At 48.8% G+C, this 27,108-nt stretch overlaps 1 protein-coding gene and 1 long non-coding RNA gene across 2 annotated transcripts in view; one reads left to right on the top strand and one right to left on the bottom strand.

The window, feature by feature from the left end:
• MYL5 (myosin light chain 5) overlaps nt 1–27,108 on the bottom strand; it is a 185,486-nt gene that overhangs the window by 151,056 nt on the left and 7,322 nt on the right. Inside the window, exon 3 of the mRNA XM_029602476.1 lies at nt 22,303–22,378. Within this exon, the coding sequence (XP_029458336.1) occupies nt 22,303–22,378 (76 nt within the window). The remainder of the gene's footprint in view (nt 1–22,302; nt 22,379–27,108) is intronic.
• LOC115092029 overlaps nt 1–27,108 on the top strand; it is a 138,088-nt gene that overhangs the window by 103,715 nt on the left and 7,265 nt on the right. The gene's annotated exons all lie outside the window — the stretch shown is intronic.

Here is a 27,108-nt window from a genome sequence, read left to right as displayed (position 1 = left end):
GAGAGTGCCCACGGTAAGACAGACAGCCACTGTTCGATGGGTGATGAGCCCTGGGAGAGGTTCTCCTTGAATGGAGGTGATGCGGAGACTCACATCTAATGGCTGAAGAGGAATGTTCAGAAGCTTGACAATGTCATCCATGAGGAAGATGGCACTTGCTCCGGTATCGACAAGCGCAGTAGCAGCGAAGGAGTGGGCCTCGATACCCAGAGAGGTGGGAAGCAGGAGTAGTGCCTAAGCTTGGGGACCCTGCCGAAGATGTCCGGAAATGCCACAGTAATGGCAAAGGCCCTCCTTCCTCCGATGATGTTCAGTCTGAGACAGTCGCCCACAGTTCACCTCCATAGATTCCACCAAGGAAGATGGTGGTGGTGCAGGAATCTTGGCTGGAGGACTTTGGACAAGGATGGGCCGCAGTGTAGGAGAGCGGGAAGCCTTTACTTCTAGGCGCCTTTGCCGGAGACGATGGTCGATCTTCCCGGTGCGGGAAATCCGGTCCTCTAGAGACATGGGAGTCTCACGGACAGAGTTTATCTTTGAGAGCACTGGAGAGACCATCTAGGAAGATGGCTTGCAGACAATCTTCTTGCCACTCGCGTTCAGTAGCCAGGGTCCTGAACTCCACCGTATACTCGGAGAGGGTCCGTGACCCTTGACGGAAATGGAGTAGACTATGGCTGGCTACAGCCTGGCGGCCTGGGTCTCTGAAGGTCTGCTTGAAGAGAGCTACAAACTCAGATAACTTGAAAAGTACGGGATCAGAGCGTTCCCATAAGGGAGAGGCCCATGCCAGAGCCTTTCCTTCCAGGCGGGAAAGGATGAAGGTCACTTTAGTGATTTCCTTCAGGAACAAGGAGGGTTGCAGTGCTAATTGCATGCAGCACTGATTGAGGAAGCCACGACAGGAGCGTGGGTCCCCATTATACGGAGGAGGTGCAGGGAGTGCCAATGATGCTTTGGATAGGATAGAGGCCGATAGGCCCACAGGATTGGCCAGGGCTGTATCTCGCAGCTGGGAACGAAGCTCTTCCACCAAAGAGGCTAACAATTCCAAAGCTTGGTAATGTTCTTTGACTGTGGCGGCCAAACCCGGTAGGGCCTTGAAGGCAGGAGACTCTGCCAAGTCCATGGCCTTGGCAACCTGTTGCGCTCGGGGGTGGACCCTTGTCCTGGAGCAGTGGAGAATGGATCCCTGGTAGGGACAAGGAAGCACCTTCCCCCAGTGGGCAGAGCACTGGAGGAGACAGAGGCTTGGATGAGCTTCACCACTGGAAACCCACAGTCCCTCCGGGTGGACAGAAAGGGAGTACGGTCGGACTTGAGACTGTAGGTCAGATTGAGCAAGGAGGACCAGAACAATGTAGGTGATGACATTGCAAGTGACAGAACCAGAATCAGAATCAGGAGACGTAGTCAGTCAGAGGTCAGAATCCGAAGGTCAGTCCGAGAAGTAGTCAACAAGGCAGAGGTCAGGTTCCAGAGGTCAGACAAGGTCACAAGGCAGGCAGAGGTCAAGATGCAGGCAGCAGACAGGAAGGTCAAGGAACAGGCTGAGGTCAGTACCAGAGAGACAGTCTGAGGGTACTACCTGGGAGACGAACGCACAGACGCTGGAACAGTAGGATGCAGGAACAAGGCTGGAATAGTAGGATCCTGGAACAAGGCTTAGGATGCAGTTACAATCTAGCACACAATAATGCCGACCCGATTGCCAAGCCAAGGAAGTGCAGGCAGGAACTTCCTTAAGTAGTTCCTTCAATCAGGACGCGCCACAGAGCTAGGACCTGTCCCTGGCCCTTCAAGAGGCTGGGCGGTCCACATGCACGTAGGGGCACGGCCAACGCCATGGAAGACGCCGAACTCCGGTGTGAGGCCTGGTGCGCAATGGAAGGCCCGGCGACCACTGCCACGGGACGCTGAGGCCTAGAGGTGCTCACGGCTACAGCTGTGGAGGCCGACCCGGGACCTGCATAGGAGCCAGAGAGGTGAGCAGGCCCGTGCATGGGCAGGACGCGGATGGGGCGCACAACATGCAAAAGAGGGCAGCACAACAGAAAAAACGGCGAATTCTGAATCTTTTTCAATACAACTATCAATTAAGAGTGACTTGATAGTGATAAAGAAACAAACTATAAAAGCTCAGTGGCATATTTCATCCATTTCTGGGCCACAAGAAGCAATTGTTGACATTGAAAAAGGATTGGCTGATGTCAGTGATGAGCTAACCAAGACCAAAAGAAAAATTGGCCAAGAAAACACATGAACTGGAAGACCACATGAAAAAATGTTTATCAACTGTTCAGCTTGAAGAGGCTACTAAGAAATTTGCTGTGCAAAATACAAGAATTGAAGATCTGATATGAACTATTGTCCATGAAAAAGAGTGTGCTATAAATAATCTACAAGACTTGGTATCCTAATAGGAAAAGAAAATGGTAGACTATGACAAGACTGTAAGTAATATCAAAGGAGAAATGCGAAGGATGAATTCTAAAGTACTGACTAATAACATCCAGCTAAATGATTCTAAAGAAAATTCTCAGTCTCTGGCAAGAAAGCATCTGTCAAATGAGCATGTCTCTAAGGAACATCCACCTACAAAGAAACATAAGGAGCCACCTGAAAATCAGTTAGCACCTTGCAGGCCATACTTCGTCACTGTTACTAAAGAATCAGAAAGAGCAGAACAAGTGCATGTAGATGACCTTCAGATGAGTTTCGTTTGAGATGTCCTGGTCCAAGCCAGGGGGAAAAGGGAATTAGATTCAGATAGCAACCAACAAGGACAATGCATTTTACAGTCTGGGAAATCAAATAAGCATGGAAGTAAATTGCTGATGAAGCGGTTACTACCCTTGACCAATAAGCCTGATACTTTTGATGCATAAGAACATAAGAAAATGCCATACTGGGTCAGACCAAGGGTCCATCAAGCCCAGCATCCTGTTTCCAACAGTGGCCAATCCAGGCCATAAGAACCTGGCAAGTTCCCAAAAACTAAGTCTATTCCATGTTACCATTGCTAATGGCAGTGGCTATTCTCTAAGTGAACTTAATAGCAGGTAATGGACTTCTCCTCCAAGAACTTATCCAATCCTTTTTTAAACACAGCTATACTAACTGCACTAACCACATCCTCTGGCAACAAATTCCAGAGTTTAATTGTGCGTTGAATAAAAAAAGAAATTTCTCCGATTAGTTTTAAATGTGCCCAATGCTAACTTCATGGAGAGCTCCCTAGTCCTTCTACTATCCGAAAGAGTAAATAACCGATTCACATCTACCCGTTCTAGACCTCTCATGATTTTAAACATCTCTATCATATCCCCCCTCAGTCGTCTCTTCTCCAAGCTGAAAAGTCCTAACCTCTTTAGTCTTTCCTCATACGGGAGTTGTTCCATTCCCCTTATCATTTTGGTAGCCCTTCTCTGTACCTTCTGCATCGCAATTATATCTTTTTTGAGATGCGGCAACCAGAATTGTACAGAGTATTCAAGGTGCGGTCTCACCATGGAGCGATACAGAGGCATTATGACATTTTCTGTTTTTTTCACCATTCCCTTTCTAATAATTCCCAACATTCTGTTTGCTTTTTTGACTGCCGCAGCACACTGAACCGACGATTTCAATGTGTTATCCACTATGACACCTAGATCTCTTTCTTGGGTTGTAGCACCTAATATGGAACCCAACATTGTGTAATTATAGCATGGGTTATTTTTCCCTATATGCATCACCTTGCACTTATCCACATTAAATTTCATCTGCCATTTGGATGCCCAATTTTCCAGTCTCACAAGGTCTTCCTGCAATTTATCACAATCTGCTTGTGATTTAACTACTCTGAACAATTTTGTGTCATCTGCAAATTTGATTATCTCACTTGTCGTATTTCTTTCCAGATCATTTATAAATATATTGAAAAGTAAGGGTCCCAATACAGATCCCTGAGGCACTCCACTGTCCACTCCCTTCCACTGAGAAAATTGTCCATTTAATCCTACTCTGTTTCCTGTCTTTTAGCCAGTTTGCAATCCACGAAAGGACATCGCCACCTATCCCATGACTTTTTACTTTTCCTAGAAGCCTCTCATGAGGAACTTTGTCAAACGCCTTCTGAAAATCCAAGTATACTATAACTACCGGTTCACCTTTATCCACATATTTATTAACTCCTTCAAAAAAGTGAAGCAGATGTTATGATTTGGCTCTGCCCGTGGGTCTCCCCGCGAGCAGGCACGGACTTACCCTCGCTGCATCTTCTCCCGACGCGGCAGGATGCCGCCGTCGGGCCTCCCACGCGGCTGGGGCCCCACTCTGCTTCCATCCCACGCGGCCCGGAGGCCACCTTGAACTTTCTTCAGCCTCCGCGGCCGGAACCGCGGTGTTCTTCAGGGCTGGAACGCCCCCGACGTCATCTTCATCCTCGCGGCTGAAGGCCGCAAAAGCTCCGGTGTTTCCTGGCGGCTGGAGCCGCCCTTGGGGCCTCCTGCAGCGGCTGGAGCCGCTGCACTCGTCGGAGCCTGCGTCCAGGCTCTCCTCTGCCTTCTCTTCAGCGTCTGACGCTAGACGCTGTGCAGGCCGCTGTCCGCGGTCCTGCACAGCCCTGCTCCTGCTCCTTAGACGCGCGGCCGCGTCTCTCTTCGGTATTTAAAGGGCCAGACACAGGAAGTGTCTAGGCCCCACCTAATGACTGTTTCCTGGTTCCAGCCCTATAAAGGGACTGCTCCGTCAGTTCTTCCTAGCCTTGCATCGTCGTTGGTCTTCACCCTGGAGGCTCCTGCCTGCCAGGGCCTATGTAAGGTCTTCTTCGTGGAGCTCCTCACCTTGATGTCTCATTCTACGTTCCATGTTGTGCCTGAGGTCCATGTCCAGGTTTTGTCGTCTTCGTCCTGGTGTTCCTGCCTTCCTGACGTTCTTCCCTTCACTCCGCCTCATCCTCGCTCTGGAGCCTTCTGGTACCGGTAGGCCGGGGGTTCCCCAGATGTAGTTCCTGGGTGGACTAGGCTACCGGTGGACGGTTGTCCTGTGCTCCTGAGCCGTGAAGCCTGATGTGTCTTCCTGCGCTGTCCCGCTCCCGTCGTGGTCCGCGACCAGCCTTGGGGCTGTGTAGGGCGCGTAACGGACAGGGTGGTCCGCGACTCAGTCCCGCGGGTGGCCTGAGTAGGGCGCCCTGAGAGACAGTACCAATGTCCATGCCTTGTGTCTTGCCTTGATGCCAAGTGTCTTCGTCTGCCTTATCCAGCCATGTGTCTTTCCTTGTATGCCGTCTGCATCATCCCAGCCATGAATCCTCGTCTTGGATGCCATCTGCATCATCCTTGTCAAGTGTCTCGTCTGTGATGCTGTCCGCATCGATCCTGGTGTCTTGTATCCACAGCCCTGGTGTCACGTCTTCTGCCAAGTGTCTTCGTGCCATGTGATGCCGTTGCATCAACTCCAGTGTTTCCATGCCAAGGCCCGTCTGCCCTCAACCTCAGGCCAGGCCTGCTGCTCCATGCTGCTCGCAGCAGGTCCGAAAGGGCCCGGAATGGTCGGAGGACCATTCACCTTCTAACATCCTCGGATGTTTGGCCATGGGAGCTTGCCGACCTGGCAGAGAGTAGAGTGTCAAGCCATGCGGAGCCACCGTCAACCCTTGGTTCGGCCCTGGATGGCCGGGGTCGGGCTGAGGCCCATGGGCACACTAAAACCACCGTAACATAACAGCAGATTTGTGAGGCAAGACTTGCCCTGGTTAAAGCCATGCTGACTTTGTTCCATTAAACCATGTCTTTCTATATGTTCTGTGATTTTGATGTTTAGAACACTTTCCACTATTTTTCCTGGCACTGAAGTCAGGCCAACCGGTCTGTAGTTTCCCGGATCACCCCTGGACCCCTTTTTAAATATTGGGTTACATTTGCTATCCTCCAGTCTTCAGGTACAATGGATGATTTTAATGATAAGTTACAAATTTTTACTAATAGGTCTGAAACTTCATTTTTTAGTTCCTTCAGAACTCTGGGGTGTATACCATCCGGTCCAGGTGATTTACTACTCTTCAGTTTGTCAATCAGGCCTACCACATCTTCTAGGTATACCGTGATTTGATTCAGTCCATCTGAGTCATTACCCATGAAAACCTTCTCCATTTCGGGTACCTCCCCAACATCCTCTTCAGTAAACACCGAAGAAAAGTAATCATTTAATCTTTCCGCAATGGCCTTATCTTCTCTAAGTGCCCCTTTAACCCCTCGATCATCTAACGGTCCAACTGACTCCCTCACAGGCTTTCTGCTTCGGATATATTTTTAAAAGTTTTTACTGTGAGTTTTTGCCTCTATAGCCAACTTCTTTTCAAATTCTCTCTTAGCCTGTCTTATCAATGTCTTACATTTAACTTGCCAACGTTTATGCTTTATCCTATTTTCTTCTGTTGGATCCTTCTTCCAATTTTTGAATGAAGATCTTTTGGCTAAAATAGCTTCTTTCACCTCCCCTTTTAACCATGCCGGTAATCGTTTTGCCTTCTTTCCACCTTTCTTAATGTGTGGAATACATCTGGACTGTGCTTCTATAATGGTGTTTTTTAAAAATGACCACGCCTCTTGGACATTTTTTACTTTTGTAGCTGCTCCTTTCAGTTTTTTTCTAACAATTTTCCTCATTTTATCAAAGTTTCCCTTTTGAAAGTTTAGCACGAGAGCCTTGGATTTGCACACTGTTCCTCTTCCAGTCATTAAATCAAATTTGATCATATTATGATCACTATTGCCAAGCGGCCCCACCACCGTTACCTCTCTCGCCAAGTCCTGTGCTCCACTGAGAATTAGATCTAAAATTGCTCCCTCTCTCGTCGGTTCCTGAACCATTTGCTCCATAAAGCTATCATTTATTTATTCCATCCAGGAACGTTATCTCTCTAGCGTGACCCGATGATACATTTACCCAGTCAATATTGGGGTAATTGAAGTCTCCCATTATGCAACTCCAACATTGCTCTTCGCTTCAACAAGCAAAAGGTAATGGGGAATTGGACTCAAACAGCAACCAACAATGGCCCTGTCTTTGACAGTCTGGGAAACTGATAAATATAGGGGTGACTTGTATGGTGCAGTAAATACTACCATAAACTTGCTGGGCAGACTGGATGGACTGTTTGGTCCTTTTCTGCTGAAATTCCTATGTTCTATGTATCTATGTATGCCCCAATATTTACTCACATAGTTTCTTCTCCAATTTTGTGGCCAAGGTCTCTGCATGGGAAGGATATGCTCATATTATTTGGGGGGGGGGGGGGTGACTTTAATGTGGTTGATAACCCTTTAGTGGACTGCAAGCTGCCTAAAACTCCCAAGAAGAACCAAGCTGACCTGGGGGTGGGCTTTATATTGCAGGAGCTGCAACTACTTGACTCCTGGCATGCACTGTACTTGGAAGATCAGGAATATGCTTGTAGGGACATAAGGCCTGGATGGTTAGGCAAAGCAATCGAAGTCCAACCCTTGCAGGGACATAAGGCCTGGATGGACAGTCAAAGCAATTGAGGTCCAACCCTTGTAAGGACATAAGGCCTGGACGGACAGGCACAGCAGTCGAGGACAGAGGTGAATCCCACCTAGGGACATAAGGCCTGGACGGACAGGCACAGCAGTTGAGGACAGAGGGCAATCCCACCTAGGGACATAAGGCCTGGACGGACAGGCAAAGCAATCGAGGTCCAACCCTTGTAGGGACATAAGGCCTGGATGGACAGTCAAAGCAATTGAGGTCCAACCCTTGTAAGGACATAAGGCCTGGACGGACAGGCACAGCAGTCGAGGACAGAGGTGAATCCCACCTAGGGACATAAGGCCTGGACGGACAGGCACAGCAGTTGAGGACAGAGGGCAATCCCACCTAGGGACATAAGACCTGGACAGACAGGCAGGCACAGCATTCGAGGACAGAGGTCAAGCCCACCTAGGGACATAAGGCCTGGACGGACAGGCAGGCACAGCAGTCTAGGACAGAGGTCAAGCCCACGTAGGGACATAAGGCCTGGACGGACAGGCAAAGCAATCGAGGTCCAACCCTTGTAGGGATATAAGGCCTAGATGGACAGGCACAGCAGTCGAGGACAGAGATCAAGCCCACCTAGGGACATAAGGCCTGGACGGACAGGCAAAGCAATCGAGGTCCAACCCTTGTAGGGATATAAGGCCTAGATGGACAGGCACAGCAGTCGAGGACAGAGATCAAGCCCACCTAGGGACATAAGGCCTGGATGGACAGGCACAGCAGTCGAGGACAGAGGGCAATCCCACCTAGGGACATAAGGCCTGGACAGACAGGCACGGCATTCGAGGATTTCCTTTGTGCAGGTATGTTGTGGATTGACCTGTCACTTCTTCCTGAACTGGTTCACTGACAGAAGAAAATGGCATCTTTTTCATTTCTGAAAGACAATTCAACAGAGGATGCTTTTAGAGCAATAGAGACTGCCATTTGTGAAGCAAGAACTGAGCTGGAGATTATGTTTTAATACCCAGAAGCTATTAACTGTTCTTATGCACTCCAGCTAATGACAAAGGAACAGGAAGAGCTCTCAGAAATAAGGAAACCGCTACTCAAGTCAAAATCTACAATATCAACCTATGTTGACTTTGTGGTTTACACAGTGCCTCTGTAAACAATGTGAATACAAAGGATGAACTAGAGTGCAACTACCACCAGTTTTCGATAGTACTAGAAACATTAATGTTGGCAAGGTCATGAAAAATATTGAGCATATGAAATATGCAAGCTCCAAACATCTTAAGTCAGCTTTTTATGTTCTTACATTCCAAATGTGGACGGTCAGGCACAGCGTTTCAGGTCAGGCCCTTGTAGGTACGTACGACCTTGACAGTGGATGGACAGGCACAGCATTTCAGGTCAGGCCCTTGTAGGGGCGTACGGCCTGGATAGTGGACGGACAGGCACAGCGTTTTAGGTCAGCTACATGTGCTGCAGTGCTTATATTATCTGGATCATAGGAGGCAGTTGGAGCTGCTGCAAGGCTTTCAATTTCTTTTATTCATCTTGCCATTCACAGGGAAAATTTGGAAACCGAAGCAAAGGTAGGCTTATTTTCAAAAACACTAGCATTTCCATCAACTCTGGTGCCAGCCTTGAGTGGTGAGGGCTCATGATATCCCCTGTCATTGAAAAGACAGGTTCACTGGGCACACTGGTTGGTGGACATGACAGATATTGCTGAGCCACTTTGGCTAGGTGTGGCCAGACAGTGGACTTGTGTGCCCAATATGCCAGCGGATCTGTCTGCATGTTCTCTGTCGGCTCTGAGAGATACCGTGTTACTGACTGCTGTGCTGGTGTGTCCTTTGCTTGGGTGGGCTGAGAGTCACTCATGCCAGCTGCTTTCTCTCTAGCCCGTAGCACATCAGATGAATCTTTATGGGCAACATGCCTTTGGTGTTCTGAAGTAGAGGAGGAGGAGGAGGAGGTACTAGCTGTCACTAACAGAGTGCTGCTCCTGCTTGGGCTAACACAACTCTCTGAAGTGCCCGCTGTTTCCACCTCTGCTTCATGCCTAATCTGTCTCTGCATATGGCACTCCTGTTCACAGATTTTTGATAACAGCAGGTCCTTTACCAATAAGAGACAATCGTACTGTAGGGCGAGTTTCCCTTTCACACGGGGATCACAGACTGTGGCGAGGATGTATGTGTTCTGTTCTGTTAAAGGCCTTAATCTCTCTTCTACCTGCTGCTGCTGCTGCAACATGTCCAGACAATGCAGCACCTCAGCTGTCATTCCCTCTTCCTGTTTAAAGGCCTCCAAATTTTCATCCAGGAAATTAACTATAGGGATGATTCAGCCAAGGTGGCACTTCTGGAACTTAGCTCCTCTGTGACATCCTTGAAGGGCTGCAGGATTTTTACCAGCTGACTCATGACTTACCAATCATGATGCCCTAGGGGGATTCTGCACACCTATGTCCAATGTACCAGAAAGTTCATGAAGGGGTATCTGCAGCTCCACTAACCTCTCCAGCATCATAAGGGTGGAATTCCACCAGGTGGCAATGTCTTGAATGAGACACTTGTGAGGCATGTCCAAATCAGTCTGCTTTTGTCGGAGAACATGCCCCGCCTTCACACTTCTGTGGAAGTGCGCTGCTATGTTCCTGCACTTCTGTATTAACCTATGCAGGTTTTCATTCTCTTGGTCATTGGAATCCAACCCCAGAGCTGACTTCACTACCAGGTGCAGAGGGTGTGCAAAACATCGGATGTTCTTAAAGTGCCTGTCGTTTATTGCCTTAACCATGTTTTCACCATTGTCTGTGACAAAGAACCCTGCATGAGGATTCCTGTCTCGCTGGTGTAGTTGCCAGCCCTCCAGCATCTGTCTGATGCATGTTAGAATATTGGTTGCGGTATGGGCCTGGTTCGTCAGGTGGGTGTGCAGTAAAGCCCACCTCCACCCTGATACTTGTTCAGTAATAGAGCTGCTGCCTGCCCCTGACTTAGCCAGGTCCCACCAGTGTGCTGTCAGGGAGAGGTAAGAGTGTGCAGTATTCATGGCAGTCCAGATATCGTAGGTGAAATGCACACTCCCCTCTGCCTTAGCTAGCAGCGCTTGGATGTGACTGCGACACTGCTTGTACAGGCTGGGGAGGACATTTCTGCTAAATGTGGTTCTGGAGGGGACTTTGTAATTTGGAACTACGACCTTCAGAAAATGCTTGAAACCCACATTCTACACTAACTGCAAGGGCTGGTCATCAAGGGCAATCATTTCTCCAATGCTCCTGGTTACAACTTTTGAGGCTGCCTGCCTCCTACCCCGGGATAGCGTTACCGCCCTCCACCCCATTTCCTCCATGGTGGGTTGTCACTTCTGTTACATGTCAGGGGGTTGCTGGCCTGCCACCTCACTGCTAGAAGGGGATGAGGGCGTGGGCTGACTCTGCTGCTTTTCAACCTCTTTACGCTGCTTGGAAGGGGTCCCCTGACTGGTACTGCCACCATCCCCAGATGGCAGTACTCTTGTTGGGAGTTGCCTCTTCATATGATGCGTCATGCCAAAATTAGACAGATGTCCCAATTGCTTGCCTCTGCTAATAGCCCTGCCACAGTAATTACACCGAGCAAAACCAGGTCATCTGTCACTTTAAAGTGGCTCCAGATCGCAGATGTCTTTCGTGATCCTCCCTTCTGTATTGCCTTGGGGTGGATGCTGGCACTGGAGCTTTAGTAGTGGGTGCACCCTGAGAAGCAATGCCAGGGGCCTCAGTCCCCCCTCTGTGCCTGCGCTGACTGCTCTTCCTCCTCATCATCAGTTTCATCTCTCCCATGCTGCACTGAAGTGGAGGCTAAGACAGAACTAACTGATCCTCCTAAAACTTCATCATCTATTAATTCTTCCATTTCTGATGAGAATCCCACACAAGATGATTCTTCATCTGAATCAGAAGCAAACAATGCCTGCGCTACATTGTCAACGCTTAGTCGAGACTTCTGTCCCTCTGCTGCTTTTGGGCGTCGACATTTTGTCTGGCATGACTCAGCCTCCCTTCCCTCACCTCCAAAACTACAGTGTGAGAAACAGGTGGTGGCGATGCATTATGTTTAGATTTCATTTTTTTCTGGTTGGAACTGCCTGCCCCTCCAAAGAGTTTAGATTGCAACAGGTCCCTTTTTAACTTTAATGGGGGACTGGCACTAGTGCCTTTTGAAGTGCCTCCTCTGCCAGTCCCAATCACTCGACCACATCTAGCTTTTCCTGACTTTAATGTCACTGCCTAGTGTCTACTGGCTGCCCAATGTCACAGTGCCTTGCTGTGCACTAATGTAATGTGTGTGTTGTGTGCACACACACAGCTTGCTTGTAACTACAAAAGAGGCAGACTGGGGAATCCACTGCACAGACTGTCCCAATAATAAAGTTCAGTCTGCTAAACTACCCACTGCCACAGTGCCTTGGTATGCACTAATATAATGTGAGAACTAACATCCTGCTTCCTGGGAGAACACCTGTTACAGGTAAGCAACTCTGCTGACGACCACTTCTTCATATGCTACCCTATTTTTAGCTTATTTATTTAAAAACTTTTCTATACCTTCATTCAGTAGATTAGCCATCACAACGGTTTACATAGAGGCACCTATAATAATAGAAATTAATTATGATAGCTAAAACATTATAAATGTGCCAAAAATATGCGGTAACAGTCTTCTTTCAATATAAAACTGTTTGTTAAGTATTGATTTTGTTAGGTTGAAGTTACTATTGCAGTTCATATATATAAAGAAAATAATCTTAAGTGTATTTAAAGGTGGGAAAGAAAAAGGAAACTAAAAAGGATGTATTCGGTGCCAGGTTATGCTCTTATTTGTTCTCTTCATTCTCTTTGTAAAAATCCTGTTTAAATAGCCAGGTTTTAAGGTTTGCTCTGAAAAGTTTGAAGTTTTTCTGTAATCTTATCTCCAGAGGCATTGAATTCCATAATGTGGGACCTGCTGTTATGACCAGGAGGGATCGTGAACCCTTGGACCGACGGGGAAGTTGTTATGACCTTAGGAGATGGCTCCTCAGGTTCCCCCATCGGATGGCGAGGCAGAACAGAAGTTGAAACTGGCTGGATCTTCACCGCAGGCGACTTGGATGGACCTTTGAGAGGTCGAAGAGGCTAGGAGTCTGTGCAAGGGCCAACTGGATCTTCGCCACTGGAAGCCCGCGGCCCCCCAGGGAGGAGCCCATAGGGACCCGGGCTGCTGGGACTTAGGTGGACCTTTGAGAGGATGGCGAGGCGTGAGGTCAATGCACACGCCAGCTGGATCTTCACCACTGGAAGCCCGCAGTCCCCCTGGACTTAGGTGGGCCCGTTAAGGAGGATGGTCCGAAAGACGTCCGAGGTCGAGTACCAGAGGATCGCCGCTTGCCAGTCCGAAGTCACACACTAAGGGATCACCGAGAAGAAGCAGCAATCAGGAACCAGGAACCGAAGCACCAGGAGACTCACTGGAGCGAGCAGACTCATAGCAAACAAGTTGCCAAGTCGAAGAAGCTGAAGACGAGGCTCCCTTAAGTACCATCCAGGGTAAGAGATCAACCGGTGCAGCTGAGGCTGATTTGGATGACGAGGGCCCTTTAAATGTAGTGAGGAGGTGCGGCCTCGCGTCTAAGGGCAGGGAGGCCATCTTGAATCCCGGAAGTGGAGCAGAGCGGCCCTACGCCACGAGGGGAGGCCTGGGGTGCCTCCCCCGCCGGCAATCACCGCCGGACCTGCGCTGGAGGCGGGGGAAACAGAGCCGGACCCCAGCAGCCTCCTCGGCTGCCGCGGCGGACCCAACGCCGCGGGTCAGGTAGGAGGTCGTGCTCGTGGGCTTCCGCGGCACACAATAGTACCCCCCCTTTAGGGCGCCTCCCCGGAGGCCTGGGCTTGGATGGATGATCCCGATGGAACTGAGCAAGAAGGTTCTGATCTAGGATGTTGCCTAGCGTTTCCCACGTATTTTCTTCGGGACCGAATCCCTCCCAGGCTAGAAGGTACTCCCATCTCTTCCTATGCTTCCGAACGTCCAGCACCTCTCGGACCTGGTAGGTTTCGTCGTCTTCAGATGCGATGGGTTGGGGTGCTAGAGGGCCAAGACAGCACCAAGGGCTTCAAAAGAGAGGCATGGAAGGTATTATGGATCTTGAGTGATGGTGGTAGTCGAAGCTGATAGGACACCGCACCAATCCGACAGAGGATGGGAAATAGCCCAATGAAGCGAGGGGCCAGTCGTGCGGAATTTAATTTCAGCCGGATAAATTGTGTTCTCAGTCATACCTTCTGACCGGGTCTCAGAGGCGGGCACAGTCTCCGTCGGCGGTCCACATACTTTTTCGCCATCTAACTGGCCTTGAGCAGTGCGTGCCATGTGGAGATCCAGAGACGATGTAGTTTGTCCGCCGAGAGTTGGGCCACCGGAGATGTGACGGAAATGGGAACAGGCAGCGGCGCACGTGGTTGCTTCCCATAGACCACCTGGAAGGGAGAGGATCCGGTGGCAATGGAGGGATGCGAGTTGAGGGCGAACTCAGCCCAAGGAAGTAGACTTGCCCAGTTGTCCTGTTTCTCATTCACATAGATGCGAAGGAACTGCTTGATGGTTTGATTCATCCTCTCTGCTAGACCATAGGTTTGTGGGTGGTATTTAGAGGTATAATCCAAGGTGACGTCGAATTTATGGCAGAGGTCCCTCCAGAATCTAGGGGTAAATTGGGGTCCTCGGTCTGAGAGAATACTTCTAGGTAGTCCATGCAGCCTGAAAATGTGCTGGACGAACAGCTGGGCCAACTGTGGTGCGGAAGGCAACCCTGGGACTGGTATGAAGTGTGCCATTTTGCTGAATCGATCATTGACCACCCAAATGACAGTATTGTCACCGGACGAAGGTAGATCGACCACGAAGTCCGTCGAGATATGGGTCCAGGGTTCGGTGGGCACTGGCAGGGGTTGGAGTAAGCCCAGGGATGAACCTGGAATTTTCTTATGATGTGCACACGAATGACAGGACTTTACATCGGATTGAACATCCTTATTGACCTTGGGCCACCAATAGTAGCGGCGAAGGGCCTGCAAGGTCCGATGGTGTCCTGGATGGCCCGAGCAATGGGAGTCATGGGCCCATGCCAGAACTTGCTTCCATAGATGTGGAGGTACAAGAGTCTTCCCGGGAGGGATGGTCATGGAGGCGGATAGTAGGACTCTTGATGGCTCAATGATGAATTGAGGGGAGTCTGGAGTATCTGTAGTCTCGAAGACTCGGGACAAGGCGTTGGCCTTAAGTTTCTTGATGGCCGGCCTATAACACAGGACAAAACTGAATCGGGTGAAGAATAATGCCCATCGTGCCTGTCGGGGGTTGAGACGCTGTGCCCGATGCAGATACTCAAGATTTTTGTGGTCTGTGTAGACTGTGAACGGATTTTGAACTCCCTCCAACCAGGGGCACCATTCCTCAAAGGCCATTTTGATGGCCAAAAGTTCTTTATCGCTAATGGCGTAGTTTCGTTCAGCCGGGGAGAATTGGTGAGAGAGGAAGGCGCATGGATGTAGCTTGTGTTGGTCCAAATTCTGGCTAAGAACAGCCCCCTAAGCCTTCAGAGGAAGCATCCACCTCTATGGTAAATGGCCATTGAGGGTCAGGATGATGAAGACACGGCTGGCGAAGGAATGCCTCCTTAAGATGGAGGAAAGCGGCTACGGATCCGGGAGGCCAACTCTTGGGGTCAGCGCCTTTTCGAGTCAAGGCTGGCAGGGGTGCGACAATGGACGCGTAATGGGAGATAAATGAGCGATAGTAATTGGCGAAACCCAAAAACCGTTGAAGTGGTTTCAGCCCGGATGGTTGGGGCCATTCTCGAATGGCCTTTAGTTTCTGGGGGTCCATGTGGAATCCTTCGCTGGAGACGATATACCCCAAGAATGGAAGAGACTCTTGCTCGAAGAGGCATTTCTCGAGCTTGGCGTAGAGTTGGTTTTCTCTTAGTCATTGTAGTACCTGGATGACATGCTGACGGTGAGCAGTGAGGGAATCAGAGAAGATTACGATGTCATCGAGGAACACGACCACACAGCGGTATAGCAGGTCTCGGAAAATTTCATTCATGGTGTTTTGAAACCACTGGGGCATTGCAGAGTCCGAATGGCATTACCAGGTACTCATAATGGCCGTCTCGGGTATTGAAGGCCATTTTCCATTCGTCTCCCTCCTTGATACAGATCAGATTATACGCTCCCTGGAGGTCCAATTTGATAAAGATTTTCGCGCCTTGGAGGTGGTCAAAGAGTTTGGAGATTAGGGGCAAAGGATACTGGTCCTTGACGGTTATGGCGTTCAAACCCGGTAGTCGATGCAGGGGCGAAGGGTTCCATCTTTTTTCCCAACGAAGAAGAAACCAGCCCCCACTGGGGATGGTGACATGCGGATGAAGCCCCTCTCCAGATTCTCCTTGATGTAATGAGACATAGCTTGAGTCTCCGAGGGTGAAAGGGCATAGGTGCGTCCTCGAGGAGGTTCTGTGCCGGGAAGAAGGTTAAATGACACAGTCGAATGGTCGATGAGGCGGGAGCTTCTCGGCTTTCCGCTTGGAAAAGACGTCAAGAGTAAGCGGCATAGGAGGCCGGCAGGCCTTGGAGACCAGCAAGAGCAGTTTAACATTGCACTGGAACTACCGGTTGGAGGCAATTGTGGTGACAAGTAGGCCCCCATTGGGTTAACTGTAAGGTTGTCCCCAATTCAACTGGAGAATGTTCTTGGAGCCCCAGGACGACGGGGTGTATGGAGTGTTCCAAGATGTGGAAGGAAATCAGCTCGAGGTGAAGAAGCCCAACCTACAGTTGGACGGGTTCCGTGAGATGTGTCACTCGCCCCAGTAGGGGCTTGCCTTGGATAGACGAGATGACAATGGGGCCTGGGCGCGAACCTGTGGAATTTTCAAGTGCTCCACTAGACTCCTCATAATAAAGTTGCCCCTGGCTCCTGAGTCTACCAGGGCTAACGTATGGAACTCGCCGTCCGCAGATGTCAGTGCAACTGTAGGGTTAGTGGAGGTGCAGGTGATGTAAGGCCCAGGAAAAGACCTCCTTCAGGTCCTAGGCCCGGGAGTTTCCTGGCCGCACCGGGCATGCGACTACTCAGTGGCCCACCGCGCCGCAGTAGAGGCAGAGTCCTTTCCTAATTCATCTTTGATGCTCCTGCGTGGAGAGAGTCTCTCTTGGCCCAATTGCATGGGTTCCTCGGACAGTGCTCGGGAGCCTCCTGATTCATCTTTGGGAGAAGGCGAGCGTCGAGGACGCCTAGAGGGAGTCAAGGTTTTCGTGGTCATCTGGGCCTCTTGATGGCACTCTTGATGGTGTCTATCGGTACGCCCCGCCAGATCGATGAGGGCATTCAAGGACCTGTGTTGTAGCTCCCGGCCTGCGAGCTCATCCTTGATTCTAGGACAGAGTCTCTGTAGAAAGATGGTTCGTAAGCAGTCTGGGCCCCAACCAAGTTCTGAAGAGAGAGTCCGGCACTCGATGGCAAACTCAGCCAGCATTCTCGAACCCTGATGCAGTTGGAGAAGCTTGGGACAGGCAGAAACCTCCTGAGTGGGATCACCGAAACTCATTCAGAAAAGCTCCCAGAATTCTCTCAAATTACTCAGGATGGGGTCATCCCGTTCCCACGGGGGGGGGGGGGGGAGCCCATTCTAGGGCCTTCCCTTCGAGGAGAGAGAGCATGAAGGTGGTCTTGGTAGCGTCGTTAGGAAAGAGGGTGGGCTGTAGGCGGATGTGCATATTGCACTGGTTAATGAAACCCTTACAGGACCGGGGTTCCCGGAAAAGCGTGGTGGAGTAGGCAGTCAAATCACCGAGCGGGCCCCGGGAGCCATGGACAGAGATGGCAAAGTGGGGTTCATGGGCCCTAATGCCTCAAAGCATTGATTCAGGCTTTCTACTGCAGAGACAAGGGCATCAAGGGTTTTTTGCTGGTCCATCATTCGTTGGGCCATTCCAGGAATGGCCTGGAGGGCAGACGCTTCTGCCGGGTTCAAGGACTTGGCAATCTGTTATGACCAGGAGGGATCATGAACCCTTGGACTGACGGGGAAGTTAGTATGACCTTAAGAGATGGCTCCTCAGGATCCCCTGTCGGATGGCGAGGCAGAACAGAAGTTGGAACTGGCTGGATCTTCGCTGCAGGTGACTTGGATGGACCTTTGAGAGGTCGGCGAGACATGAGGTCGATGCAAGGGCCAGCTGGATCTTCACCACTGGAAGCCCGCAGTCCCCCAAGAGGAGCCCGTAGGGACCCGGGCCAGTGGGACTTTGGTGGGCCCGTGAAAGAGGATGGTCTGAAAGAAGTCCGAGGTTAAGTACCAGAGGATCGCCGCTTGCCAGTCCGAAGTCACACACTGAAGGATCACCGCTTGCCAGTCCGAAGACACACACAAAGGAATCACCGAGAAGAAGCAGGAATCAGGAACCGAAGCACCAGGAGACTCACCGGAGCTAACAGACTCGGAGCAAACAAGTTGCCAAGTCGAAGAAGCTGAAGACGAGGTTCCCTTAAGTACTATCCTGGGTGAGAGATCATCCGGTGCAGCTGAGGCTGATTTAAACTACGAGGGCCCTTTAAATGTAATGAGGAGGCGCGGCCTCACGACTAAGGGCAGGGCGGCCATCTTGAATCCCGGGAGTGGAGCAGAGCGGCCCCACGCTGGGAGGGGAGGCTTGGGGCACCTCCCCCACCAGCAACCACTGCCGGACCTCCGCTGGAGGCAGGGGAAACTGAGCCAGACTCCAGCGGTCTCCTCAGCTGCCACGGTGGACCCGACGCCGCAGGTGAGGTAGGGGGTCATGCTCGCGGGCGGCCGCGGCACACAACACCTGCTAAAGCTTATATACTGGATATCCTTTTTATCCATATATTATAAACATGCTTGTAAGATTCCTAACATGTGATCTAGTAACATTATAATAGATGAACAAGCCCATCTGAAGAACTACAAAGTGATAACTGATTTAAATCATTCGCCTTACTTGATATATGCCAGACAATAGCCTGCTGAGTTTATATCCTCCTTACAGGTGTGGATTGGCCTATCGGGGCTTCAGGTATGCCCCGGTGGGCCAGTCACCCCAATCACATGATAGGTGTTGGTCGCGGCAACCTGTGCCCAGGGCGCCGAGACTTAGGGGGCGCCGCGGCAGGCGGCAGAATTTTGAAAGGGCAAAAAGTGCCCTTTCAAAATTCTGCCAGCCCCCGACTGCCCCTGCCTCCCCCCCAGTGCCACCCTCCCGATGCCCCCCCTGGTGGTCCAGCAGAGGGCTCGGGAGTGATCTGCTGCTCCCAGGGCCTCGGCTGCCACTAAGCAAAATGGCGCCAATGACCTTTAGCACCACCATGTGACAGGGGCCAACCAATGGCACCGGTAGCCCCGTCACATGGTAGGGGCTGAAGGCCACTGGCGCCATTTTGGTTAGTGGCAGCCGAGGCCCTGGGAGTGGCGGATTGCTCCCAGGCCCTTCGCTAGATCACCAGGGGGGCATCTGGAGGGTAGCATGGGGGGGGGGGGGAGGCAGGGCGAGTCGAGAGCTGGCTGCCTGCTGCGGCGCCCCCTAATTCTTGGTGCCTGGGCTCCGGCTGCACCAATCTTCCTTTCTTCGGCCACGTGATCAGCTAGACAGGCTGCACCGATCTTCTTTCTGTGTGTATGTGAGATGTGATGAGTATGTGAGAAAGGAATGGTGCTTCTGTGTGTGTGTATGTGATATGTATGTGAGAAAGGAATCTGCCAGTTTAAAAAAATGAAATGTGATAATACATATACCTCAACTTTTGTACTGGTAGCGCAACTTTTGAAAAGTTGGATGAAAGATGAATTTACTGAATTTTAAGCATCCCTCTTCTGGAAAATAAAATTTAACAAAGTGGGAAGAGACAAATACTAAAGCAAAAAAAAAAATTAAAGTATTTAAAATGTTCGCCTCAGCAAAATCATAAATTTAAGATACTGATGCCAGGTGGGGTTTGTTTGTTTTTTTAAGCATGAAGACTAGAGTAGTTCCAATCTAAAACGGTTTTGCTGTTTTGTTTTGTTTTTTAAGCCTTTAATAAACGTATATTTTTAAATGACTAAGACTGGAATCTTCCCATTTAAAAGGGAAGCTGACTAAGGATGTCTTTCTGTTCCATATCTCCCACATGAATAATCATACGACTGATAGTTTGAAGAAAGACACTTGCTTTATTGCCTGAAAGCATAAAACAAGAGAAGCTGTATGGTGTGGGTGGCTGTCCCTTGAGAGGACAGAACCTGAAGGAAGGGTGTCATTTTGCCTTCTGATAGGAATTTGGTTTTCTTATTTAATGGGCGCATCACTTTCACTTTTAGTAAAAGTGGAAAATGCTGCAAGTCTGAAAGCAAGGTGCTTCTGTGGGAGTGTAATGTGTATGTGAGACAGGAAGGGTGCTTCTGTATGTGTGTGGTATATATGTGAGACAGGGAGGGTGCTTCTGTATGTGTGTAGTGTATATGTGAGTCAGGGAGGGTGCTTGTGTGTGTCAATGTGTGTGTGCGAGAGAGATGGAGCATGTTTTTGGCTGGCTTGTGGCTGTGAGAGAGGGCAGGGGAAGAGCTTAAATTTTGCTCGTTCTTTTCAATATCCAAATAAGCGGAAAGGGGGAACTTTCATCAATAAAAGAACAAGATGTAATCAATAAAATTGAAATGTTTTCTTTCTGGGATACAGGGACAGTAACTTTCATACCGGTGAGTGTGCACACATGTGCACGCATTCGGTGGCCTGCATCCAGGGATGCAGCTATTTTCTAACATATGTATATGCACATATGCGCCCAATTTTTAGTGGGTGTGTGCCTGTGAGCGCAAATCTCACTTCTGCCGCGTAAGTGGGGTATTTTAAAAGGGACGTGCGTCAATGCCATTGCCAGTTTGCTCAATTCATTCCCAATTCACCCAGTTAAGGAATAGGTCATCCAAACCCCCTAGTTTAATAGTCTTCCTCCCCCCTCCCCTGTCAGCCTTGACCCTTAAAACCCTACTGATCTGCCATTGCAGAAGTAAAGTTATGCGGCAGGGGATCCTGGTGTGCACCAGTGCACATAAGTATTTATACACAAATTTCTGGTTAAAGTCCTGAAACACCCATGTGTTGCCCATGCCCCTCCCAAATCATGCCCACACCCCGCTCCTTTTTGAAAGTTTTCATTTGTATGCACAGCAGGAAAAATATGTATATTGGACAGCTTTTAATATCTGCTCTAGGGATGTGAATCGTTTTTTGATGATTTAAAATATCGTCCGATATATTTTAAATCGTCAAAAAATCGTTAGGGCCACGATACAATACCAATTCCCCCAATTTAGCGTTAAAAAATCGTAAATCGGGGGAAGGGGGAGGGCAGGAAAACCGGCACACTAAAACCCCCTAAAACCCACCCCCGACCCTTTAAATTAAATCCCCCACCCTCCCGAACCCCCCCCCCAATGCTTTAAATTACCTGGGGATCCGGCGGTGGTCCAGAACGGCGGCGGTCCGGAACGGCCCCCTCAATAGAATTGTGTTGTCTTCAGCCGGCGCCATTTTTCAAAATGGCCGCCGCAAAATGGTGGCAGCCATAGACAAAAACGATTCAACGGAGGAGGTCGTTCCGGACCCCCGCTGGACTTTTGGCAAGTCTTGTGGGGGTCAGGAGGCCCCCCCAAGCTGGAGGTCGTTCAGCGGGGGTTTCGGACCGCCGCTGAACGACCTCCTGCACTCGACCTCCTGCCGGCGCCATTTTCCATACGAAAACGATTCGCGGCAAGAAATCGCTCCCGGAACCCCGCTGGACTCCCAGGAAACTTTTGGCCAGCTTGGGGGGGCCTCCTGACCCCCACAAGACTTGCCAAAAGTCCAGCGGGGGTCCGGAACGACCTCCTCCGGCTCACGATTTTAACGATTTTTCACGATAGTTTACACACCCAAACGGCAACAATACGATTCCCTCCCCCTCCCAGCTGAAATCGATCGTTAAGACGATCGAGGACACGATTCACATCTCTAATCTGCTCGACACTCGCCAGCTTGACTTATTTACACATCCGCTGAAAGATGTACATGTCAGGCTTTTAAAATGTACCTATTAGATTATATGGATATAACTAGGCACTTGAGACAAGTGAGTCAGCAGAGGAGGAAGGGAGAATGTATTTTTTAAATGCATTAGGTATATTTATGCATTGTGTATCTTGCCATATCAGTATTTAACTTTAACAAATTTGTACATGAAAGAATGCTATCATTTTAACAAACTATAAAAATTCAAAGTGTATATTATCTATATTTTATTGTTAGGAGATTCTATTTAAAAAATAAAGGTTTTCTGGAAAGGGATTTACCAATAACATGTTCATGTTACCAAATATTTACCAAATATTTTCTGCAGCCCATGTTTCCTATCCTTCTCCTGTCATTCACTTTTCATCTCAAATCTCATTTTACTCTCATACAGTGTCAATTGAAGAAGAGATAATGATGGCCCTTTAATTCAACTCTAGCTCAATTCCCCCTTAGAGAAGGGAAGGAGAAGGGAAAAAGAAGGCACTCCATAAATTACTTTGGCATCTTTTGTAATATAAGCCATTTTGTTCTATTACATAAAGTACTAATATTGCTCTTTACTAGTACCAATTTAAACCTACAGTTTATTCAGCTGCATTTCTATTGGAAGAATTACAGTAAAAATACTCATTGTCAAAAAACTAAAATGCTCTTTCCATAGTACATACCCAAGGAGGCATATGTGTCTTTCAGGTCTTCTTTGTCAATGAAGCCATCTCTGTTCTGGTCAATTAATGTGAAAGCCTAGTCAATATAAATGGATATGAAAGGATAAATCCCCCTTCTGTGATGCACATACAGCATTTCTACTTTTGTAAGCAATACTGTACATTTATTCTTCACTAGCTGTACCCGGCCACGCGTTGCAGTGGCAGAGCCAGGTTAAGTGGAAAAGAAAGAAAAGAGAATGGGGATAACCACCACCACCCCCCCCCCCCCGAACATGGACACAATAACATCCCCACGCCCCCCCCCCCCCCTCCCCTGCAGGCCCGCCGATACCTGTCAAAAATGGTAGTCAGTGGAGCGTGCGTTCGTTCCGGCATGGAAGTATTGGCGCCTGGCCCTCGGCAGCCAGCACTGAAACTGTCTCCGACGGCTGTTAGAACTTACTCTGTCAGTAGGGTGGAGCAATGGGAGCGGTCGTCTCGCTCATATAGTAAGGGCGAAGGTGCGCCGGTTGCCAGTCCAGAAAATGGCGTCAACGGGCCCTCGCCCTTACTATGTCACATGGGCTACTGCCGCCATTGGCGTTCCCGAGTGTCCTAGTAAGGGACAGAGCCGTCGGCACCATTTTGATTGCTGGCAGCCGACGGCTGTAGTGTATGCGATGTGTCACAGAGCGCTGTTGCCGCCCCCCCCCCCCGGAGCAGCCCGAACTATTCTGCCGTTTTGCATGCGTTCGGAGGGTGTGGGCAGTAAGTAGAAAAGTAATGTGCGTGGGGGGTGTGAGGAGGGTGTTTTTGTGTGATCTCGTAGGGTGTGGGAATTGCAAACATGTGGCATGTTACTGGCCTCCCGGTGTAGCATGCTGGAATTTTGTGGGTTTTTGTGTGTTTTGGGAGGGTGTGTGAAGTAAGTACAATTGGCATGTGTGCGGGGGGGGGGGGGTGTGAGGAGGGTGGATTTGTGTCTGGTCGGAGGGTGTGTGAATCCCAAACATTGGTCACGTGTGTGTGGGGTGTGAGCGTTTGTGCAAGGTGTAAGAGCTTGCGCTTACGTCCAGCAGATGTCGCTGTTTTGTGGAATCAAAATTTAAAAAAAATTTACCAGCCCCCGGTGTGACATATATGTAATGTAAGTGTAGAAGAACCTTGCCGTATGTGAGGTGAAGCTTGTGTCCAAATTTGAAAGCAATCGGTTCAACTGTGGCTGAGCCTGGTAAAGTTGAAAAAACAGAACAGAGTAGTAAAGGTTACAGTTTGTGTGTTGTTTTTTCTTTTTACCCCAAATGAACAGCACCAGCAAAGAATAGTTTAAATATGCAAGTACACCTTCCTGGCCCCCCCCCCCCCAACCCGGCGAAATAGAGCAACCCATGCTACAGCCCCCCTCTCGGGAGACGTGGAGAATGAGTGCCCCCCCCCGTGAAAAATGCGCGGCGGAAAATAAGAACGGTCCCCCACCGTGCTCCTCCCCGGCTACCTGTGTAAACTGCCAGCCGGTGGCGAGGGTGTGTGCTAGGGTTTGTTCCGCCGGCTGCCATGTTGCAAAACTTCACCGGTGAAAGGGATGCGTCAGGATTCGTGACCTAGTAAGGGCAAATGTCCGCTGAGGATATGGCGCCGACGGGCTCTTGCCCTTACTATGTCACATGGTGTACCGACGTCATTGTTGTCTCTGTATAGCATAGAAAGGGCAAGGTGCACAGGCGCCATTTTGGTTGCTGGCATCCGACGGCCCTACTGAATGCGATGTGTCCCGGACCGATCCTGTGGTGCCGGCGGAGAAGCACGGACTTGTTTCAGGTGTAGTGTGTGATCGGAGTGCAGTGCGTGGGTGGGTGGAAGAGGGTACTTTAATTTAAATTCGGAGGGTGTGTGAAATGCGTGGCTTCCCAATGTAGCAGCCAGAATCCGTGTTTTGGTGTGTTTTGGGAGGGTGGGTGAAGTAAGTGACATTGGCAGGCGTGTGGGTGGGGGTGTGTGGTGTGATGAGTGTGGATTTCTGTGTGTTATGAGGGAGTGTGAATGAAAGACAATAGCCCTGTGTGGGGGTGGGGTGTGGTGTGTCAGTGTGTGCGAAAGGTGTAAGAGGTTGCGCTTGTGCTGACGGCCACCAGATGTCGCTGTTTTGTGTAAGCAATTTTTAAACTTGTATTACCTGTCACAGGTGTGACCTATATGTAATGTAAGTATATAAGATCCTTCCTGTATGGGAAGTGAATGTTGTGTGCAAATTTGAACGCATTCGGTTAAGCGGTTGGCGAGATTAGCGACGACGTACAAACTATTTAACATTTTTATTTATATAGATTGTTTACTTTGATATTATAGGAATCCTAGCAGTTCTGAAAGGGTTAATTGCAATTCTAAGTGATAAAATATAATTTGAGCCATTATAATTGCCGTTAACCCTTTCAGAATTGCACAGATTCTTCCAGGTATGAATAAAGTATTTCTACTAAAATAAATAGCTTTAGCAGACATAACATCTATTTTAATCATCTACACACATTCTTTTTTCTATCACATTTGTATTAGAATATTACATTTGTTCAAAAAAGATTTTGCATTTTTGATATGGGGAATAATGTATTCATTTGATAGAGATCTTCTAAGCTAAGAAAATACATTAAGATGGTAACTTACAAACTGTCACGCAGGCGCACATTGGCACCTAGCCTGCACCTAGGGACACAGCCATTTTATAACTTATATATGCATATGCGCGCATGTTATAAAATAGCCTGGCCATGGGCAAATGTGCACCAAATTTTGAGCAGGAGTGCACTTGTACATGCAATTATTTATTAAAAATATTTATATTACACATATGACGTGCCATATAAATCAGAAGTTAAAAGATAGGTCCTCCAAACCCCCCTAGTTTAATAGTCTTCACTCTTCCCAGTTAGCCCAGACTTTTAAAACCCTGCAGATCTACCTAGTTTTCTTTATTTTTTAATTTACACGTCATCCATAGAAGTAGTAAAGTTATATGGCAGGGGACCTCGGTGCACACAGGGACATGTATTTAAGTGCAGATCTCTGGTTCATGCCTGAAACATCCACGTTCTGCCCCTTTTTGAAATCTTTGGCGATGTGTGCACTGCGGGAGATACGCACATATCCAGGCAGCTTTTAGAATCCTGGGACTTCGTAAAAGGGGAGGAAGGGGGCGTGTCAGCAGTCCAGGGGTGTGTCTGGGGGCGTGGTGACTGTTCGGGGGCGGGCCGGGAGGGCGGTCCCGAGTTCCCCGGCACTGCGGCCTGTGCCGGGGGATGGCGAGGCGGCGTGCGCAAGTTACGCCTGCCTCAAGCAGGCATAACTTGTACATCAAAGGTAGGGGGACGCAGAAGGAAAGTTCCCTCTGAGGCCGCTCCGATTTCGGAGCGGCCTCGGAGGGAATGGAGGCAAGCTGCACGGCTCGGCGCGCAGGCTGCCGATTTTGCGCAGCCTTGCGTGTGCCGACCCTGGATTTTATAAGATACGTGTGTATCTTATAAAATCCGGCGTACTTTTTTTAAGATCTACCCTTATGTTTTTAGAATTCACCTTTAAGTAGTAATCAGTGTCTATTGTATCTCAGTCCAAGATGCCTTCTTAATAGAAACTATCAGGGATTTAAGATTATGTCAGTATAAGTAAGCACTGTTTTTTCTATAATACACTATCTTGAAAGACAGTGATACCACTTTATAACAAATGGAATAAGGGGTCAACAAATATACTTGTTGTGAAAAGGGGTTAATATAGCAAACTTCCCCTAGATTCATCAAAATGCTATAAATATAGCAGAAATAGCGCCTGTGATAAAAAAAAAAGGGGGGTGGCATCGTTAGAGTAATGTTCCAGATACCACAACGCATGCTATTTTAGCATATTGCGCGTTAAATTTATTGCACCCATGATATTTTCCATAATGAAAGCTGAGAAGTGCCCACTCAAGCTTTTACCACTTTTTGGGCTGCGAGAGAGAGAGAGAGAGAGAGAGAGAGAGAGACTGACTCTTTAAAAGGCTCTCATATAATAAACTATTTATACCACTGTAAGAGGGGCAGCTAGTAACTCCGGGTGAGGTTTTGGTGGTGGCCAAGGTTTTAGGGGGCAGTTTTACATGCACAGTCAGAGGTACGAACAGCACAGTACACATCAGTGAAGATTTGATGTGATTTGGAGTGATGACAGGTACACAAAGATGAGATTTGTACATTGTACATTTGACCTAGCTTGATAGGAGCTAGGTAGATAGTGCATCAAACTAGGTCAAGAGTACATTGTGCAAATATCATCTTTGTGTACCTTTCATCACATCAAATCTTCATTGATGTCTACTGTACTGGCCATACCTCTGACTGTGCATGTAAAACTGCCCGCCAAAACCTAGGCCACCACCAAAACCTCACCCCGAGTTACTAGTTGTCCTTCTTACAGTGGTATAAAAAATTGACTAATATATGTGCCTGCCCAGAGGCACTCTCTGAAACGGGATTTACGATTTTTATCGCAAATCCCATTTTAGGGATAACACACAGCATAACACCAGGAAAAAAGGTGTAGATAATTCTGGCACTAAATCATGTGTTATGCTATCGCACGCAATGTTAAACACCCCTCATTTTCATAAATTCCACCCAAACTCCTCCCACTTGACTAAATTTTTAAAATTTGCATATGCATTATCACAGGCGTTAAGGCCCTAATGCAATTTGATAAATAACCCTGTTTGAGTTCTTTAGCAAGTATTCTATAGGCAGTACATTGTAAATGCAGAGACAGACTTCATTGCATTGTTGATGAGGTATATTATAT

The sequence above is a fragment of the Rhinatrema bivittatum genome, chromosome 1 (genome assembly GCF_901001135.1).
Source record: "Rhinatrema bivittatum chromosome 1, aRhiBiv1.1, whole genome shotgun sequence".
Taxonomy (NCBI): Eukaryota; Metazoa; Chordata; class Amphibia; order Gymnophiona; family Rhinatrematidae; genus Rhinatrema; species Rhinatrema bivittatum.
The sequence above is the reverse complement of the archived record's forward strand: the minus strand, read 5'-3'. Positions and strand labels throughout refer to the sequence as shown.